Here is a 19,631-nt window from a genome sequence, read left to right as displayed (position 1 = left end):
TCATTTCTGCCAAAAGTCTGATCTTAGCAGTGGAGGATGACAACTCTACAGGGCAACGCAAGAGATTGGCTTCCTTCCAGATATGCTCTGGTGAAACCTCCGCTTCCTCTGCCTAAGATGATGAACGCCCTATTGTAGAGTGCCATACATCACCAGGCATTGGTGTTGTGATGCTTTGCACCCTTTCTTAGGCCCTGAACAGGCCAAATATTCTTGGATAGCCTCCAAGGGAGACTGACTTCTAGGTAACACCAGACACCTTTCAATGTCTAGATGAAGAAAAACTTGCTTCTACTCAGTGGATTGGTTAGAAGAAAAAGAGGAATGGTTAACCTCTTGGAATCTATCCCTGTCCAGCAACAGATACAAACCCCCCAATCTACCAACTGTTCAGGTGCGGCACACCGGGATTACACAACAGCAGACTCTGAAGTGTACATAGAAGAACCCCTGCCCCCAACGCTATCTGGAGCTAATGGCGTGCACTAGTTTTAGAGCACCTATATACACAGAAACAAGTTAGATCTTTTCCTGCATATAGACCCATGAAGTACAAGTGGCAAGTTTGAATGTAGCCTTATACTGCCGCCAATTTATCAATGTGATGCCACCAATTTATATAAGACCACCACCTGATATGCAGAATGTCAAGCAGCTGCTATAAATGAGTCACTAAAGTTTACCGTTATAACATGGCTTGCCTAATCAAGTGGGAAGCCATGTAAGAATAGCACTGTGAACCAAGAGGAACACAAAAAAGGTGCTTAAGCCCAACACTAGTCATGCAAAAGGTTAAGTGTTGTCATAAAAACAGGCTGCAAGAAATGCATAGAGTGCACAGGACATCACTGAACCTAACCACCTAGTAATGTACAGGAGCTGAGCAAGAGGTTCACCATCATGGTGCAGTTCCTAAAATGCACAAGTACTACACATTGATCTGCCATGGGCTTGGTGCTATATTAACTGGCTTGCCTGAAATCGTTTATTGTTGCAACCCCAATGGGCGCCATACAACTGAGGCTGCACAGAACTAAGTACTGTAGAGCTATACAATAGCAACTCAGTCATCTTGTAGATAGTATAGATATACAAAAACGCACAGCAAGTGAACTCGGATGAAATATAGATACTGAGATTCATAACTACACCACAACCAATCACGCTTTCACGAAAGCAGTAAAATTGGTTATCTTGTATATTTTATAGTTCTATAAATACACAAAGTATGAATTCAGATAATACAATTACTGAGATTCATAACTATATCATAACCAATGATGCATCACTAAAGCAGAAAATCAGTTATCTTGTAGGTAGTATAGTTGTAAAGTGCATAGCGTATGAACTCAGATGAGATTCATAGCTACCTCATGAACCAATGATGCCTACACTAAAGCAATACATTAATTATTTTGGAACCAGTATAGCAATACCAATGCACAAGGAATGCACAAATGCTGAGATTCATAACTACCTCCTGAACCAATCATGCTTCACTAAAAGCAGTAAAATTGTATATTTTGGAGACAGTATAGTAATACCAATACACAAGGTATGGACAGATAATGAGCTTCATAACTACCTCATGAACCAAAGAGGCTTTCACTAAGGCAGTAAAAGGTTTATCTAGTGAGGAGTATAGTTATACAAGTGCTCAGAGTACGTACAAATACTGAGATTCACACTGAGCTTCCTATCTCACAACCAATGATGCCACCACTGAAATATATTCATGCGTGTGGCCTATGTCCAGGTGAGATAACGCCATAGCAATCCAGCTACAAAGCCCTCATCAAGGACTGTGAAAGCGATGCACACTCTGGTTACAACCTTGAGGTTCTCTATGCAACTCAGAGTAAATCAGATACAATTAATGGATCGATTCAGCCTGCAAAACATATTTTGTAGATTGCAACACCCCACCTTAAAACGTTTAGATGCTTGTGATCATACAGAAAGACAAAGACATAACCGCATATAGCGTGTTAAGAGTCTCATATAACATCCTTAAGAGGTTGTTAGTCTCTTCTATATGCTGGGAATTTGCATCTGTATCCTCCCATCCTCTAAACACGCAAGTAAGCCTAAAGGTGCCCATACACCTTACAACCATCGCAAGACTTTTGTCTTGCGATGGTCGTATGCTTCTTGAAAGCCCGTACGATCTGCCCACCTTGGACGTGCAAATCGTACTTGCCGATGACGGCAATGCAGAACGGGCAGTGTGCGCATGCGCACAACAGCCCGTTCCGCAGCTATCGGGCGAGCAGGCTAGAAACCCACCGAGAATCGTACAATTCTCGGCGGGTTTTCGAACATGTTGGCTCGACAAAAGACGTGTGACCGTACAGTAGAAACGGTCGCACGTCTTAGTTCACACTGCTCGATTCTCGTACGATCGCGGGATTTCGCCCGATTCTTGTACGAGAATCGAGCAGTGTATGGGCACCTTAAGTAAAGTTCACTTATTCAGGACTGAAGGAGCCCTACAGTCCCCACTCAGGTGAACGCAATCATAGCCTTCCAGTTTGTGAGATCACAATAAGCCCAGACCTGGTGGTAAAACAGTTAAGGTGCCCACACACCTTGCGATAATCGTGGGAAATCCCGCGATCGCACGATTATCGTAAGTTGTGTGGAAGCCGTGCGACCTATACTACTGTAAGGTCGCACAACTTTTTTCTTAGGAACATGTTTTGGAAAACCCGCCGAGCATCGTACGATGTTCCACGGGTGTGTAGCATGTTCGTAAGATAAAAGCCAGACGGGCCAGTGTGCGCAAGCGCACACTGACCGTTCGGCATTGCAGTCATCGGAAGCCCGCCCCTCAGGGGGGCACGGCTTGCGATCATCGCAAGTACGACCTGCCTGCCCAAGATAGGCAGATCGTACGTTTTTTAAATTACCTTACAACCATCGCAAGACAAAAGTCTTGCGATGGTTGTAAGGTGTGTGCCCAGCATCACTAACAGCAAAATAAGCTCTCTTAGCTCTGAGGCATTGTGCTAATGCAATCAGAAGTCTAAAGCTGGCCATATAGACCTTACAACCATCGCAATACTTTTGTCTTGCGATGGTTGTAAGGTCATTGAAAAAAAACCTACGATCTGCCCATCTTGGACAGGCAGATCGTAATTGCGATCATCATAAGTCCACCTCGCTGAGGGGCGGGCTTCCAATGACTGCAATGCTGAACGGGCAGTGTGCGCCGGCCTGTGCGACATTTATCTTACGAGCAGGCCACAAACCCGCTGACAACCGTACGATTCTCGGCGGGTTTTCAAACCTGCTCGTAAGACAAAAAACGTGCGACCGTACAGTAGAAACTGTTGCACGCCTTCCATACACTTTGCGATTATCGTAATAATCGATAATCGCAAGGTGTATGGGCACCTTAAAGCTGCAGATTTCCTATGGTCAGATGGAAAAAGAGCAACAGACTGTGTTGCTGGAGGAATCTCCCACTGGGCCAAGCTTCAGTATCTTGCTAGTCAACCCCGCTGGCTCTCAAAATACATGAACAATCTGGATTGGATGCAGGCTTTGGTCAGGTATTTCGAGGGCCAGCAGGGCTGACTAGCAAGATACTGAAGCTCGGCCCAGTGAGAGATTCCTCCATCCACACGGTTTAGCGTAAAAAAAAAATCTGCAGATAATCTATATGCGTGTGGCCAGCTTAACACCTACATATGTTAATGAGCGTACATAAGCCCACAGTATATCTGCAGCACTATGCAAAGGTTTACCATTGGAGCCTGTCAGATATTAATGTCGTATCCGTATTAAAACATTATGCTCAGTCTAGGAAAGGGTTGTTACCCTAAGCTATAGTCTCCTTGTGAACCATAGGTGAGTGCACAAAAATGGAGTAAATAAACCTCCAGTGCTCTTGCACACCCCAATGTTTTAGGCAAAGGAGTTCGTAAAGCAATTGTTACAGGGCCTAGGTTTGCCTTGCTTATGCAGATAGAATGTTGCCTATGACCCAAAAGGTCTGACGCAAGTAGAAAAAAAAAAAAAAAAAACATCCTAGGCTGACAACTCTCCTTATGTACATCTGTAACAAAAGGAAAGTGTGAAAATGGAGATACAATCCCCAATGCTCCTGCGCATTAAAATGATATAAGTGTAGGAAGGTGCAAGTAGGTTGCTTCATATTTTTGGGACTGCTGCTCTGCAGAATGAAAATTGCATGTGCTGCAGCCCTTGCCTCCAATCAGCTACACCACTGATGGAAGAAATGTATAACAGACAAAACCTGTGTTAGTAAGAGGCACTACAACCCGCAGCAACCAACAGCCAAAAGGAGGACCACCTCCCAAGGGTTCCTCCCACCACTGTGCCCTACCTACAGTATGGGTGGGGTAGGAGGAAGAAGTCTTGCCTAAAGACTTCCAACCTACCTTGGAGCCGTTGGTTGCTTCAGATTCAGCAGTTTGGAACGGACACAGCGGAATCAGGCTGCATGGTGTGGCACTGCTGACCAGAGGGAGCCTGTTGGATCACTCCATGTTCATGACCGCTTTTGGCTCCATCCCCCACCCGCCGCACTCTCTAAACTGCTATGCGATTAAGTTGTGAGTATACCTCGGTGCCAGCATCCACAGATGCCAGGGTATACTCATGACTCCAACGCATAGCTGCTAACTCAAAGAGTCACTAGGATGCTACTGGATGTGAATATCCACAACATGGCAGAAAACATAGGGACTATGGATGGCCACCAATGGTTTCTCATTCACCCCATTCTTCCAGAGACAATGCAGAGGAGAACTCTGAGCCGAACCACATGCGAGTAAGGGAAAACTCTGCGAGACCCGTTATGCACCAGAGGATGGTTGCTTCTCCTCATGGCAGAAAGAAACCTTGAGGAAAGAGATGGGGAGGAAGGGTGTCACAATTAGGATAACCCCAGAAAGGTTACTCCTAGGACAAGCCCAGGCATGCAACCCGTCCAGGTCCACTGTCCCCGATTCACAAAGGGAGCATACACTGGGAGGCCCTTGCAACTAGCACAAAGGCCTTCTGAAAATAACAAACGGTTACAATGTTCCTGTTAGGCCGGAGGAAACACAAAGTGAGGTGGTTGGTTTGTACCGCCCCTTTTATTTTAATTGTGGATGATGCATTTCTGGTTTTAGGTGGGTGGATCCTTTCTCTCTCCTGTGCTGCCATGGAAGATGAATTGGGAAAATTTCCTTCTGTACACAACTATATGTTCAAAGACAATTTCACTTCATGTACCCACTTCTACTATATATATATATATAATAGTGTTTTGCCTCCCTAGCTGTATTATACATGGACCATAAATATGGTCCAGTCAGCAAGGGAGGGAAGAGTCAGATCAGAACAAGGAGTACTACACGGGCACTGTGTACTTCCATTACGTCTTTTGGATCATGTATAGCACATGCCCAAAATCCACAACAAGAAAATGAGACTGCATGGCTTACACTCATTGGAGGGACTACTGACACACAACTACACTTTACAAACAGCTTGGCTGCTCCCTCAATGCTGCCAATACACACGGCGTAGCCCAATATTATCATACTAGGGATCCCAAACTGTGTTTATAAATTGTAGACTAGATGTATGCTGCTGTTCTATTATTTCATTATGTGTTATGAATGGTGCTGCAGGCCTTGCCAACAATGTATTCAGTTTAAGAACATTGCTGCACAAATAATTTGCATACTTCTCTTATGCAATTGGTTTATACCTGGGGAAAAAGTTCCCACCACAAACGTTTGTACATGTTCATGATTAACCCTTGAGTAACTGCTAGAATTGCATTATGCAAAATAAAACTGCAATGTGCCAGTACAGCTAAACTATGAAGAACTCTGTAAGGTGTGGCGACTTGATATCATTACAAACTTCAAGAGTTAGTCTCAGCCAATCTGATGGGATCTGACAGTTAGCTTATCTCATATCTAAATTATATTTAAACGGTACACAGTGTTAATACAATAATGACCAGCTATTTTTACAGTGTCACTTTGAAAACATGCAATATTTAATTGCTTAATGTATGTGCGATACAGTTTATACAAATAAACCTGACCTGCTAAAAGAGCTTTTATTTTTGTCCATCTAAATCCTAAAATGCCACATAGCACAGCAGATTGTTCTCTGCTGCAGAAACACTTACAGGTCTAGTCCATGTGACTGGACAGTGAAAGATAAGCAGCAGGTTTATGAGCTCATCTACCCGTCACTCCGCTCTCTTCACCTATTACCATTCTCCTTGCACCGCAGCATAACTGAACATCTGTGCTGCTTCTGCCTCCTCCAATCTGAGCTCCACTACAAAAGAGCTGCAAGCAGCTAAACGAAAATCAGGCACTTACACAGCTTGCATTTAAGGAAAAATTTTAAGAATGCATTAATGAATACAGAACTGCATCATGTTGGCTCTTTTCTATCAGTCTGTATCAGCTTAAAATATTGTCACTATACCCATATTCTATCTGCTGAGATTTGACGTTTGCATGGAGTATACATACTGATCTTAAGGTCCCCACACACCTTACGATAATCGCGGGAAATCCCGCGATTGTACAATTATCGTAAGGTGTGTGGAAGCCGTGCGACCTCTACTACTGTAAGGTCGCACGACTTTAAACTTACGGACATGTTCGAAAACCCGCCGAGCATCGAACGATGTTCGGCGGGTTTGTGGCATGTCCGTACGATAAAAGCCGTACGGGCCGGTGTGCGCAAGCGCACACTGCCCGTTCGGCATTGCGGTCATCTGAAGCCCGCCCCTCAGGGGGCGTGGCTTGCAATCAATCGCAAGTACAATCTGCCTATGCAAGATAGGCAGATCGTACGTTTTTTAAAGTACCTTACAACCATCGCAAGACAAAAGTCTTGCGATGGTTGTAAGGTGTGTGCCCAGCCTTAGATTCTATATACAGTATGCATAAATTAAACAAAAAAAAAAAACTTACCAAGCCCTGTGACCACCATTGCACCTAAATCAGCAACATAACTTCCCTTCCGGAATGTGGCAACTCTTCCTCCTACACGGTCCTATTCAACAGAAAGTTAGTGTTACCACTTGCAAAAAAAAAAATCATGTGCCGCAATGACCTGGCACGGGAGCATACCACCAACCCTCACAGCTGTGCAACCTAAACCTTAGAATTCTTCCTGTATACTGAACTATGTCAAAGTATGGAGATGACAAATCCCAATCTAGGTAGAAGAAGTTTTCCATCACAGACTTCCATGCAACTCCGCATTATATAGTAGTTCAAGTCTGTGATCAAATCCTTCTTTATTCTACCAGGATCTACACTGATGGCTCTCCCACTTTGGCTTCTTCAAATAGATTTACAATAGCAGTACAGCAAGTTGTCATCACAGGTCTTGACTCCTGAGGTTCCGGTACTGATCTAGAGGTCTGCTAATATAAGATCTTTTGGATTTAAAAAAACCACCACAATACAGGATTAAAGTTCACCTTGCTGGATCAAACCCAATCATGAGAATACAACATTGCACCACTATACATGGCTGATCAAATGTCTGTCAGGCCACAACAAAAAGGGAACAGGAGTCCCACACCCACATTAAAATGGAAATTGCTCTTAAAGCAGACCTTTACCTTTTTGGCTAAATATCCTGGGAAGGTTACATCAGCAGAGCAGTATTGGGAAATCTCATATGTAATCTCATGAGATCTCAGGGAAAGAAATTACCCTCCCCTGAGATGATGTGCATGGTCACGTGTCCTAATCACACGTCACAGAGTTCCAGGACGTAAAGAGATCTAGTAACCCGCTCTTAGTTAAAATTGCCACTCTCAGAAGACCGGGAAAGAAAAGCAAGGTATGCAAAAAAAAAGTCTACAATTATCTGTGTGTTTGTAGATTGTCATTACTAAACATTTATAAAAAAGGTGTATTTGTTGTTATTTGAAGATATGGATAAAGGTCCGCTTTAAAAGGGCCAAGGCAGAGGGGTGAACGTTTACATTGCATGCAGCATTAATGGGATTACAAGACCTTAGTTCTAGAGCCAGTTAACTTCACAAAATATTGACCTATACTTACCCTTGCCTCTAAGATGGTAACATCCATGCCAAAACTTTGTAACTGGCGAGCAGCAGCCAATCCAGACACTCCAGAGCCAATGATTATCACTTTCCCCGTCTTCTTGGCTAATGGTAAGAAGAAAAGAACAAAAACGCAGTCAAACCTGACACAAAACATGATCACTTGTCTACTTGTGCTGTAACAAAAAGGTAGGCAATATGCAATTCGGTAGTTAACACCCTGAAAAATGCATCTGAAGCCACCACCTTTAAAACACTACATTGACTGACAAACAAAGTAAGCTCCTTTTGAATCAAGGCAAACCTGCATTGAGAATCATGAAGGCTGCTATTCTAACAAAACATTTGCTAGAGCAGGGGTAGCCAAACTTCTACCCTCCCACTGTACTGAAAGTACAAATCCCATCATGCCTCTGGAAGTCATGCCTATGGCTGTCAGAATCTTGCAATGCCTTATGGGTCTTGTAGTATCACAACATCTGGACGGCCAAAGTTTGGCTACCCCTGTGCTTAAGTTTTGTACAAAATGTAGGTATACTTGAAACAAGAAGAAGTTTCATTCCAGCGTTAGCAGGCCAGGATGGGCATGCAATATTGAAGTGCAACGCCAGTCAATGCATTTGTGGAGTGATTTACATCAGTTAACCCCATCTAAGTTCCCAAGGCCCATTCTATCCAATCCAAGAGACATTTGGGCTGAGGTTCCAATTTGAATCAGCATGGACAAGTTGCTCCGATTAATGAACATGTAGAAACATTTTTAGAATGCATAAACAGTTTGAGAGGAAAGATTTGTAAAAAATGAGAACGGACAATGGAATTGCAATATAAACTCTTTCCATCAGACACCTTTTTACACAAAATCAGATGCTCCACTTCCTGTTTTGCATGTATTCCTAAGCTGCCTGCAACCACAAGAGCATTGCTGTCATATCGGACCTGACCACTTGCTAAAGGAAATGTTTGGTGTATTTTTAGTTCGCAAATAAGGCACGTGCTTGCTCTTCTATTCGTCATTGTAGTAAATGTAGGGGTTTGTAAGTACGGCACTATAGGGAGACGAGATCTGCCATTTTCATCAATAGGCCTCTCTACTAAAATATCAGCCACACAGAAAGTCCACCACGTCAGATTTCCATTGTGAGAGGGAGCAGTAACACAACCACCATGTAAGCACTGTACAGCAGGACGCATATGCGTCTATATTGACCAATGCATGTCTGCCCCAAATAACATTGCTACAAACTGTATACAACATTAAAAGCAGACTGACAAGATTTGCAAGTACCAGATTACTTTTACTCACACAAAACTCCATTAAGTTAGCATAAATGACCTTTCCTTGTTATAAGTCAAGGACTACTGTTCCTGTACAACTTAAGTTATGCTACTGAATGTGTCACTATTTGTGAAGTGTCTAGGCAAATAAGAAGTGTTATTGCACTTTGAGAAGAACATAGCAATCACTTCAGGGAGGAGTCTGTACTCTACGAGATTTTTTTTATGGACCGTTAAACCCCATGGCTCTACCATGAGCTAAAGAATTCACCAATAAAGTCCTTGTGTCTATCTTTACCAATGCTGGAGTGCACAATGACAACACCACTTCTGGACCTAACATCCAGGTATTCTAGTAGTTCAGCATGCCACAAAGAGGGAATGAAGGGCCAGCTACTCCACTTAACCTCCATTGCTTTATGCAGAGTAGCTGATCTCTTTTACTACTTCGAATAGGTCATTAAATGTTAAAAAAAAACACTAGCATTAATTGGATCATAAACATATCATGACTGTTCTGACAACTGAGCTAATTAAGGTTTTCCAATTGCCAACTACAGACAAGAGAAGGAGAGGGAGTGAGTGATTCAGACAACTAGCAATTTTGAGTACTTACTAGGCAAAGGTTTCAGTCTCTTGTAAATACCAAAGTTGATTAAGCCGTGCCTTTCAAGATAGCAGTGTATTCTGTGAACCAGCACAGAGTCACCTAAATAACACAAACCCAATTAGCAGTCCATCGCAAACAAGAGAATTGCAATATCCAAAAGAGGGTTAAATGCAACTTACTGTTATAAGGAGCCTCCAGCTGCTGAAGGGTTGCCTCAAACGTCAGCTGAACTTTCGGACTGTCTAACCACAACTGCAACTTTAATCAAACATGACAAATGACATGGAAGAAATAAGACGACCTGCGCATCAATTACAATAAGAAACTCCACAGCATATATAGCCGAGAGTTTTTGTTCCACTTACTGTGCGATTCCGGATGTAAAGGAAGACCTTCTGAGTTGGCTGAGGGCCGCTGATGATATCTGGAAAGCATGCTGCCTCTTGAGAAGTCATTCTGTCATGAGGAAGTCTGCTCTGGAAGGCTGCTCCCTCTACACCTGAATATACTAAATGAGTTGAGTTTGAATTAAAAAAAAAGTTAAACATTACCCGTGGGAAGGCATAATATATTTCAGCAAGCATATATTTATAGTTATTATTGCAGTATTGAGCTAAAAATTTCTAATAACTCATATTTTTACACACATGCATTATATATGTATATATATATATCATTCAGGGCTTGAAATTTTTTTAGTGTCTCACCAGTCAGTAAAAAATTTCACCAGTCAGAATGATCGGACTATAGCCTTGTAATTTATGTTAAAAAAGTTTGGGGACAGATAGAGCTTTCTTTTGGAGGTATATAATATGACACGCGTTTTGCGGTGCATGTTTTAACCGCGATTTGCAGCCCACAAAACGTGCGTCAAACGCGCGTTTACGAGGGCTAGCCGGCTGTATCCTAATGGATACGCGTGGAAATACGCCCCAAAGAAGCTCCTGTACTTCTTTGGGCATAGGGCGTTTTTCAGCACGTTGCGACACTCTGAAATACGCCCAAGTGAGAACCATGCCCATAGGAAATAATGGGATTTCACTTGAAGAGCGTTTTACAGCACGACGATCAGCGCTGTAAAACGCCCAGGTGTGAACCCGCCTTAACGACTCTAAAATTATTGCTCTCGCTCAGTTTGCGGCGATATGCAACATGTGCGGCATGTAGGCGCACCAGACGCATATATGCGTGTGTATTAGGGGGGCGCGGACTTAAACATTTTTTTTTTTACAATAAATGTTATGCTTCTTTATTTTTTTATGAAATCTTTCATTTTTGTATTACTTTTTTTTTTACATACAACAACTTTATTGCCATTACATGGGGGGCTAAGAAGCCCCCTATGGGATAGCCAATTTACATGATAGGTCCTCTTTATGGAGACATCAGGGGTCTCCAAGACCCCTAATGTCACCTAGGGACCTCCAGAGAAGCTGATGAAGCAGAGATCGGCTTCTCTAGCTGGAGAGTGACACTGAATGCAGGAAGTGATGTAATATACATCACTTCCTGCATTCGGGGACTGAGAGGAGATCAAAGGGAGTTCGTATACTGAACTCCCTTTGATCTCCTGTCACAGAGCCGTGCCGGTCCCAGCCGCATCGGGCACAGCGGATCTCGGGACCGGCAACAGCAGCGACAGCTTCTGATACAAGCGATGGAGTGTCTCTCGAGACGCTCGATCGCTTGACTGTAAAGCTCCCGGCCGGCCATGTAATTACAACGGCCGGCAAGCTGCTTGTCGGGCTCCACCGTCTGCTCGTCACACATACATACATATATATTTTATTTTTCTCCCCCAGTCATTTGTAGATAAGCTTTAAGCCAAGATCATTTAGCTACTACAGCAGGTCTTGTTCACACCATGTCATTGAGCTGCGTTTTGTTGTTCACACAGCTGCACATGTATGGTGCAAATAGAAAACAATTGTTTTGTATGTGCCATGTTAACACCATACAAGTTTTAACAGAGAAGCATGTGTGCAGAGAAACATAGCTCTACAGGCATGTAAACAAGCCATAAGTCTGTCTTAGGCCCCTTTCACAGGGACAAAGTCTCTGCTTTGATCAGCAGGGGATTCATGCACAGATCCCCTGCCGATTGCAGCACTACAGTACAGACGAACTAACCAGACTCGTGTTAGTCTATGGGGAGGTGGATGCAAGCATGTAGGTGTCCATTTACATCCAATTACCTCTGATCCATCCATATCAAGTCTGCCAAAATGGAACAGGTTTTTTTTAACCCCGCCCTAGCTGGGCTTAGAGGTAATCTGATGTAAATACACATCCGCTTACATCTGGCTGCCCATGGACTAGAGCTGGCCATACACCTTACAATTATCTGCAGATTTTCTATGGTCAGATGGAAAAGGTGCAACAGATTCCTCCATCTACACTTAACTGTGTGGATGGAGTAATTTCCACCTGGGCCAATCTGTTGCACTTTTTCCATCTGACCACAGACAATCTGCAGATAATTGTAAGGTGTATGGGCACCTTAACATTGAGCTTCTGGATCAGGTCCACCTGAAGGACTGACAGGCAGACCTGATCAGAATGCCTGTGTAAAATTCCTGTGAGACGCACGCAGGAGTCCATCCCAAGTGAACGACACTGTTGAAGCTTACCGAGGTAGAGGTCACTGAGCCCTCCATACAACTATGGTTGGGCCTCGAGATTGAAAACTCAGGCCCAATCACCGTTGCGTGCTTCCCAATACCCAGAAGCCCTGCTCTGTTATAGTATTGGAGCAGGTGGGAAAGTATATCTTACAGATACTATTACAAGGCACTATTACTTTGCCCTGAATGGACAAACTGTCAGTGTCTTACTACTGAGGCTGATTTACTACAGAATTTGAAAATCTTCAATCAAACTGTAGCTGTGCTCACTTTGAATACCCAATCATGTGCAGATGAAAAACAGGAATTTGCTTTTGACATGATTGGATAAGTGAAGTGAATGTTCACTAGTAAATTGGCCTCAATATAGCAGCAAACAGAGGAGTGTATTCTTTACACTGAGTCAGCTGACTTGTATTGTCAGAAGGTGCAGTAAAGCACAACCACTGTAGTTCTACATTGCAGAAATAAGCTAAATATCCAATTAAAATATATGGTTGCCCCAAATACATATTATAATTACAAAACTATGTATAGAGGAACAAGATTTTTAAAAATGAATTACGGTGAGGGGGGAAGTAACTTCTAATGTTGTTTATCCCATGTGTGGATAGGTGTAGTGTACTGTGAAAACTGGGACTTTCCTTCAAGCTGGAAAATACAGCTAGTACTATAGTTCCAGCACCACGCTTCTTATACAGAGAATCAATAGTGTTGTTTTTATGCCCCTTCTCTCCCCTTGTCCATTCACAGAACCCTTGATATAATGTGAACCATTTACAAAATACAAGGCGTTGTGAATGGACAAGGGAAAAGGAGGGGTTCAGCATGAATGAAAATTCACCTTATATTGTGTAAACCATTTACAAAATACGAGGCGTTCTGTGAATCGACATGGGGAGGAAAGGTGACTATTTTACAGCATGAAAAATCCAAATTTTACTGTATAGAGCAGCAATCTGACTATTAAAAAAAATAACTATTATAGGAGGACATAAAGTAGTATTTAACTAGTTAATCAAAACTAGACATTAGTCTGTACAAAGCAATCAAATCCAAGTAAAATTACCTGAGGGCTCTTCAGGCTCACTGTCAATCTCTTCCTCTGGTGGAGCTTGAGGAGGAGGTGGGGGGACTTTTTTCTCCCTCTCTGCCTTTGCATTCCTCTCCTCTTCTGAATAATACTCATCTTCTGAGAGATTGGCAAGGCTCTCGTCCATTTCCCTGTACTCGACCTGCAAAAAGGACTGCATCAACCTCTAGTGCTGCCGTTCAATGAAAAGATTTATTTTTCTATGTGACTAGTTAGCAGCAGCCAGACATCAGACGTGCTAGATAAATGAACTGAAGATCTACAAGATTCCATATGGAAAAGATCAGAAAACCATTACGGGGAGAAAAAAAAAAAAAAAAAAAAAAAAAAAAGAAAAAAAAAACTACTCTTTATACATCATTTTATAAATGTACTCTAATTATAAATCACCCTTCCGTTCAATCTACAAATGCTGTCATTTCTGGAGGCGCTCTTTACACCAGCGGTAGGCAAACTCCGGCCCTACATCTGTGGCCAAACAACAAATCCCAGCATGCATCTGCCTCCGGGAGTCATGCCTATGGCTGCTTGCAATGCCTTATGGGATTTGTAGTTGCACCACAGATGGAGGGCTAGAGTTTGCCCACCCCTGCTTTATACCAACAGCCCCAAAAATCTAACTCCTGCTTGTGTGACTGGCTCACTGCATTTCCCCAAAAATCTGAGATTATATATTAATACATACACCCTACAATAAAGAGCAGGTACATCTAAAAGGGATGCAGACACTGACTGTGCTCAGGTGGTTTTAATTAAGAATAACTCCCCTATTTAGAAATCCTTGGGAGACACAATGTTTTTCTTCACAACAAAAGAAAGGCAAGGATGAGAAAAATGTTTTCTAAACTCCAAACAATATATGTATTTAACCTTAAAAAGGAGAATGAGGCGAGTGATTTTCACTCAGCCTCATAATCTGAGCCGACCTGTGACAATGAAACTGTCACAGGTCGGCTCAGTAGATCGGGAAGTGAGCGAACACATACCGGCGCTCGCTCACTTCTTGATCCTGTGTCTGCAGAGAGCCGTGACAGGGGAGGCATTGACTGGCAGAACAGACGGGGGAGGGTACAGCTGGCTCTACCTCTAGATAGAAATATGAAAAATCACTCATCCTCATAGTTCTAGCCGACCTGTGACAATGAGACTGTCACAGGTCGGCTCAATAGATCGGGAAGTGAGCGATCACATACCGGCGCTCGCTCACTTCTCGCTCCTGTCCCTGCAAAGAGCCGTGACTGTCACTCAGGATTCCCCCCCTCCCGTCCGATCCTCCAGCGATGACTGGCGGAACGTACGGGGGAGGGGGCTCTGCCTCTAGATAGGCAGAGCCAGCTGTCACTCACGCAGCTGGGCGGATCCAGACAGTATTGTCGGGATCCAACCCGGCTGCGGCAGTCTCAGTATACCGCAAGCTGCAGCTCGTGGTATACTGAGCTTAGGGTAACGGGAGGACGCTAGTTTGTGTCCTCCCGTTACCCTAAGGAGAACTATGGGGAAAAAGCCCTAACCCCATAGTTCCCATAGTTCTCCTTTAAGAGGATTTTTTTTTTTTAAAGAGAGAGTTACACTTAAAGTTTAGTAAAACCCAAAAACAAAACTGTAATAGCTTACTAGTCCTTGGAAGTGGCGGTTGCATTAGTTTTTTTTTTCCAGGCTTTTTTTTTTTTACTTAAGGCTTCACTCACACTGTCCACTTGCATTTTTATGCAGAGATCTGTCTGCAAAATCTATTACGCTAGATGCTTCTTTTTTTTTAATGCTTCTAGATGCTTAAAATGTTGTGCATTTACACACATACGTTTAGATGCACGTGTCCTTTGTCCATTGAAGTAGCCAATAAATTTTCTGCAAATAAATGCATCTTGTGGTAACATGCGGTTATACATCCCTAATGCACTTCTATTTTCCTGAACACAGCGAAACTGACTGCAGATAAAAGCATTTAAAACACAATGGAGGAAATTTATCAAAATGGGAGCAACAAAATCTGGAGCAGTTGCTCATGGCAACCAATCAGCTTCCCTCTTCAGTCTGTTCAGATAAGCTTTGAAAATGAAAGGTGGATGCTGATTGGTTGCCATGCACAGCTGCTCTAGTTGTGATAAAGTCCCCTCAAATGTGTGAATAGATTCATTGGAAATCATTACATGCATATATAAGCATTTAGAAAACCATTTTAAAAGGCATATAAAAACGCATCTAATCACACCTAGTGTGAAGGTAGACTTATAATTTTACCTGGTGATCCTGCCAGAAACTTTGTCCTAGGGTGACAACACTCACTGTACTGTATCCATTGAACAGCATCATCATCACCCTAGGAAAGAACTAAAGAAAACCTTCCCATCTTCTACATAATATAGTCCTCAGTGCTGCAGAGGCAGATCAGCGCAGAAAGTTATCAGCTGACAAGATTTCTGGCAGGATCAACAGTTATTTTTGCACTAGCTCCCAATGTCATATTTAACATAGACCAAAACAGAGCAAATAAAAGATGCTAATTTTTAGAGTTAACATACATTTTAGGAGATCTTTAGGAGTTGATAATCTTCATTCTTCAATCAGTAAATGGTGCAAAGATTCACTTCGAATGATCTAATCATGTGAAAATCAAATTCCTGTTTACCCAATTCATCTACACACATGACTGAGTATTCAAAGTGAAAAGGAATTACTGTAGCTTTTTGTGTGAAATTTATATATACACACACATACACAAAATTAATTGTATGAAGATTCTCAACTCCTTTAGTAAATCAGCCTGGATGACTCGCACAACTTTATTTATAAAAGCGATACCGTTCACATGGCACTACCCCCCTGGATAGCATTTAGGAGTTTCCTATAGTCCACAGCCCCAAGTAGGGGCGCTAGTGCCATGGCAATCCACCTAAAGTTTTAGAAATAAATCCAGAAATATTGAGAACTGCATCAGCTTTATATCTAGTTTCACACTATGTGCAGTAATCTGTGTGTGGGGGGGTCTACAATTACAATGCAGGTCACCACCAGGACACAGAAAACAAGTGTTGTCAATGGTTTCTGTTCACACTGCAATGCTGACTTGTGGTGGGTTGCAGTGTAATGCAGCAACTTGTTTTTTTCTGTGGCAGGTATTCAAGCGACCTTAAATCGGCTTTATGATTCTGGAAAGGTATTGAGTCTTGTACCGAGTTCTACATGTGTAGGAGGCATAACCATGGTGTGCAGCAGGAGGCAGGCATCTGACACTTATGTAAGCGTGGAATGACAATGACACTGACGAAGGCTACAGCACTGGAACAAAGAAAACAAATGCCGCCCGAGAGGAGAGTATAAAGCTGATCATAAACTGCTCTATTTTTTTCCTTCAATCCATGGGTTTAATGAAAAATAAATGGAGCAGATTTGTCCACTAATGCTACAATCGCTTTAAGCAAGGAATCTCCCGCTGTTTCATTTGTATTCGGACAATGGCCGCTGTCAGAATACCCTAACAGAGCTGGCAGCTCATTGGCCGTAGGAAGATTTTCCCGACCGTCTTCCTCCATGAAATGATCGAGGGATGCCAGTTGAAGAATTTGCACTGTGCATGCCCGCCTTAAAGAAAAACTATGAGGTGAGCGATTTTCACTCATCTTCAATTAAGAGCCGACGTGTGACAATTAAACTGTCACATGTCGGGGCTCTATATATCGGGAAGTGAGCGAACACATATCGTCACTTGCACACTTCTCAATCATCTCCCCCCTCCCATATACGATCCTCCAGCACTGAGTGAAGGAACGGACGGGGTGCAGGATGGGCACAGCGCTACATAGGCAGAGCCAGCTGTCAATCAGCCAGCTGGGTGGATCTTGATAGTATTGTTGGGATCCATTCCGGCTGCGGCAGTCTCAGTATATAGTGACCCAAAGCAGACTACTGAGCTTTGGGTCACAGGACAACTTTAATATATGTCCTCACGTGACCCTAAAGGGAAATATGGGATAAAAATAGAGCTGCAGCTAACGATTATTTTCAAAATCGATTAGTTAGCCGATTATTAAGTTCGATTAATCGGCTAAATAATAAAATAAAATTTAAAAAATGGCTCCATTGATGGACTACTAGTTTGTATTGAGATTACACTCCATCACAGGAGCAAGCTTGGAGCGGTGGAAGTAAAAAAGAAAAAAAATAGTGTGGTGTGCAATATAGTGAAAAGGAAAGTGTAAAATTAAACAGCAATGAATGCAGAATGGCACCGACTATAGAGGACTACAAATCCCAGCAATAGTACATTATACAGCACAATGCAGAATATCAACAGCTATAGAGGAATACAACAAATCCCAGCAATAGTACATTATAGCTGGCGGTATTCTGCATTGCGCTGTATAATGTACTATTGCTGGGATTTGTTTTACTCCTCTATAGCTGGTGGTATTCCGCATTGCGCTGTATAATGTATTATTCCTTGATTTGTAGTCCTCTATACAGTGCAGTGCAGAATATCACCAGCTATATACCAGGAATACAACAAATCCCAGCAATACATTATACATACAGTGTATAATGTATTGCTGGGATTTTGTATTCCTCTATAGCTGATGGTACATTGCTCTGTATAATATACAGTACAGCACAATGTACCATCAGCTATAGAGGAATACAAATCCCAGCAATACATTATAGAGCACCATGTGTGGGAAAGTGCAGGCTTACCTGAGCAGTCTTCCAGCAACTTGCTTCTGAGATCGGGCCTGTCTATCGGCGGCTGTCATCCCCCCACACCTGCTCCTCCTTACTACATCTCCCCGCGTCCCTGTGCCGATCGTGGATGTGGGCGGGCGGTGAGTGTGAGGCGGGGAGGAGGTGCGGCGTGAAGAGCGTGGATGCGGGCGGGTCTGGCAGCGGCGAGCGTGAGGTGGGGAGGAGGTACGGCGCACAGCGTGTGGAGCTGTGAACAGGGCCAACTGATCGGAAGCCGATTAATCGATTATTGAAAAAGTTGACAACTTTTTCAATAATCGATTATAATCGATTATGTCGATTAGTTGTTGCAGCCCTAGATAAAAAGGTTACCCCATAGTTCTCTTTTAAGGCTGCCCGTACACCAACAGATTTCACCTGTACAGCCTGCGGGCTAAAATAAACAACTCCAAGATTCCACCATCCACTCTAAACAACATGGATGGGGGAATCCTCACAATGCTGGATTGCATTGTGACAGCCAGTGCCCCCTGCTGTTTGAATACCCAAACAATGACTGCAGCTGATTGGATGCTGACACTATATATTCAAGACAAAAAAAAAAAAAAAAAAGAAGAAGAAGAGCAATGTATGGCAGAGGGGGCTGTCAGTATCACCAGGTGTTTAAAGTGGGTTGTGGGGCGTGCATAACATGCTACATTATATCAGCTGTGAGATATAAAAAGGATTTTAATTTTAGGTTTACATTTTAAAAAGACAGCTGTAAATAGCTGGGGGGGGGGCGCACAGAGGTCTGATGTGAAAGGGATGGGGATTAAACCCCACTTTAAGCAAACACATAGGGGTGCCTTTCAAAATTGATTACATTTTAGACTGGGGTGCCTCAAGATATTATATAGGGAGCCATTACTTAAAGGGTTAGGAAATGCTGCTCTAAATCCTTACAAGTCTAGAATGTATTGTTGATATGACATAGAAATGCTGATCTATATCAAACCATTACAAGGCTCCAGGGCTGCCTTTCGCACTCCTGTGGGATGGACCTCTTTGCATTATTAATCTTTGTCAGAATCAATCTGTGCCGGAGCACCAGTCCCAGTTGTCACAATACAGTCCTGTGCCAGTCAGCACTGACTAGGGGCTTGTATTACATGGCCAGTGGGGTGTACATGGCCAGTGGGGTGTCCCAGGCAGCACTGGACATGACCACACCAGTGAAATCAGATGAGCACAGGAGTCAGCCCCATGGGGGGGGGGGGGGGGGGGCACTCTCGTGCT

At 43.0% G+C, this 19,631-nt stretch overlaps 1 protein-coding gene across 1 annotated transcript in view; it reads right to left on the bottom strand.

Moving 5' to 3' along the window:
• KDM1A (lysine demethylase 1A) overlaps positions 1–19,631 on the bottom strand; it is a 33,344-nt gene that overhangs the window by 11,997 nt on the left and 1,716 nt on the right. The window contains exons 2-8 of the mRNA XM_018558021.1: positions 13,653–13,818; positions 10,325–10,467; positions 10,139–10,217; positions 9,966–10,058; positions 8,070–8,176; positions 6,963–7,044; positions 6,249–6,336 (exon numbers count right to left, since the gene is read on the bottom strand). Coding sequence (XP_018413523.1) covers positions 6,249–6,336; positions 6,963–7,044; positions 8,070–8,176; positions 9,966–10,058; positions 10,139–10,217; positions 10,325–10,467; positions 13,653–13,818 — 758 coding nt within the window. The remainder of the gene's footprint in view (positions 1–6,248; positions 6,337–6,962; positions 7,045–8,069; positions 8,177–9,965; positions 10,059–10,138; positions 10,218–10,324; positions 10,468–13,652; positions 13,819–19,631) is intronic.

Source organism: Nanorana parkeri, unplaced genomic scaffold (assembly GCF_000935625.1).
Source record: "Nanorana parkeri isolate BGI_ZX_2015 unplaced genomic scaffold, ASM93562v1 scaffold316, whole genome shotgun sequence".
NCBI lineage: Eukaryota > Metazoa > Chordata > Amphibia > Anura > Dicroglossidae > Nanorana > Nanorana parkeri.
The sequence above is the reverse complement of the archived record's forward strand: the minus strand, read 5'-3'. Positions and strand labels throughout refer to the sequence as shown.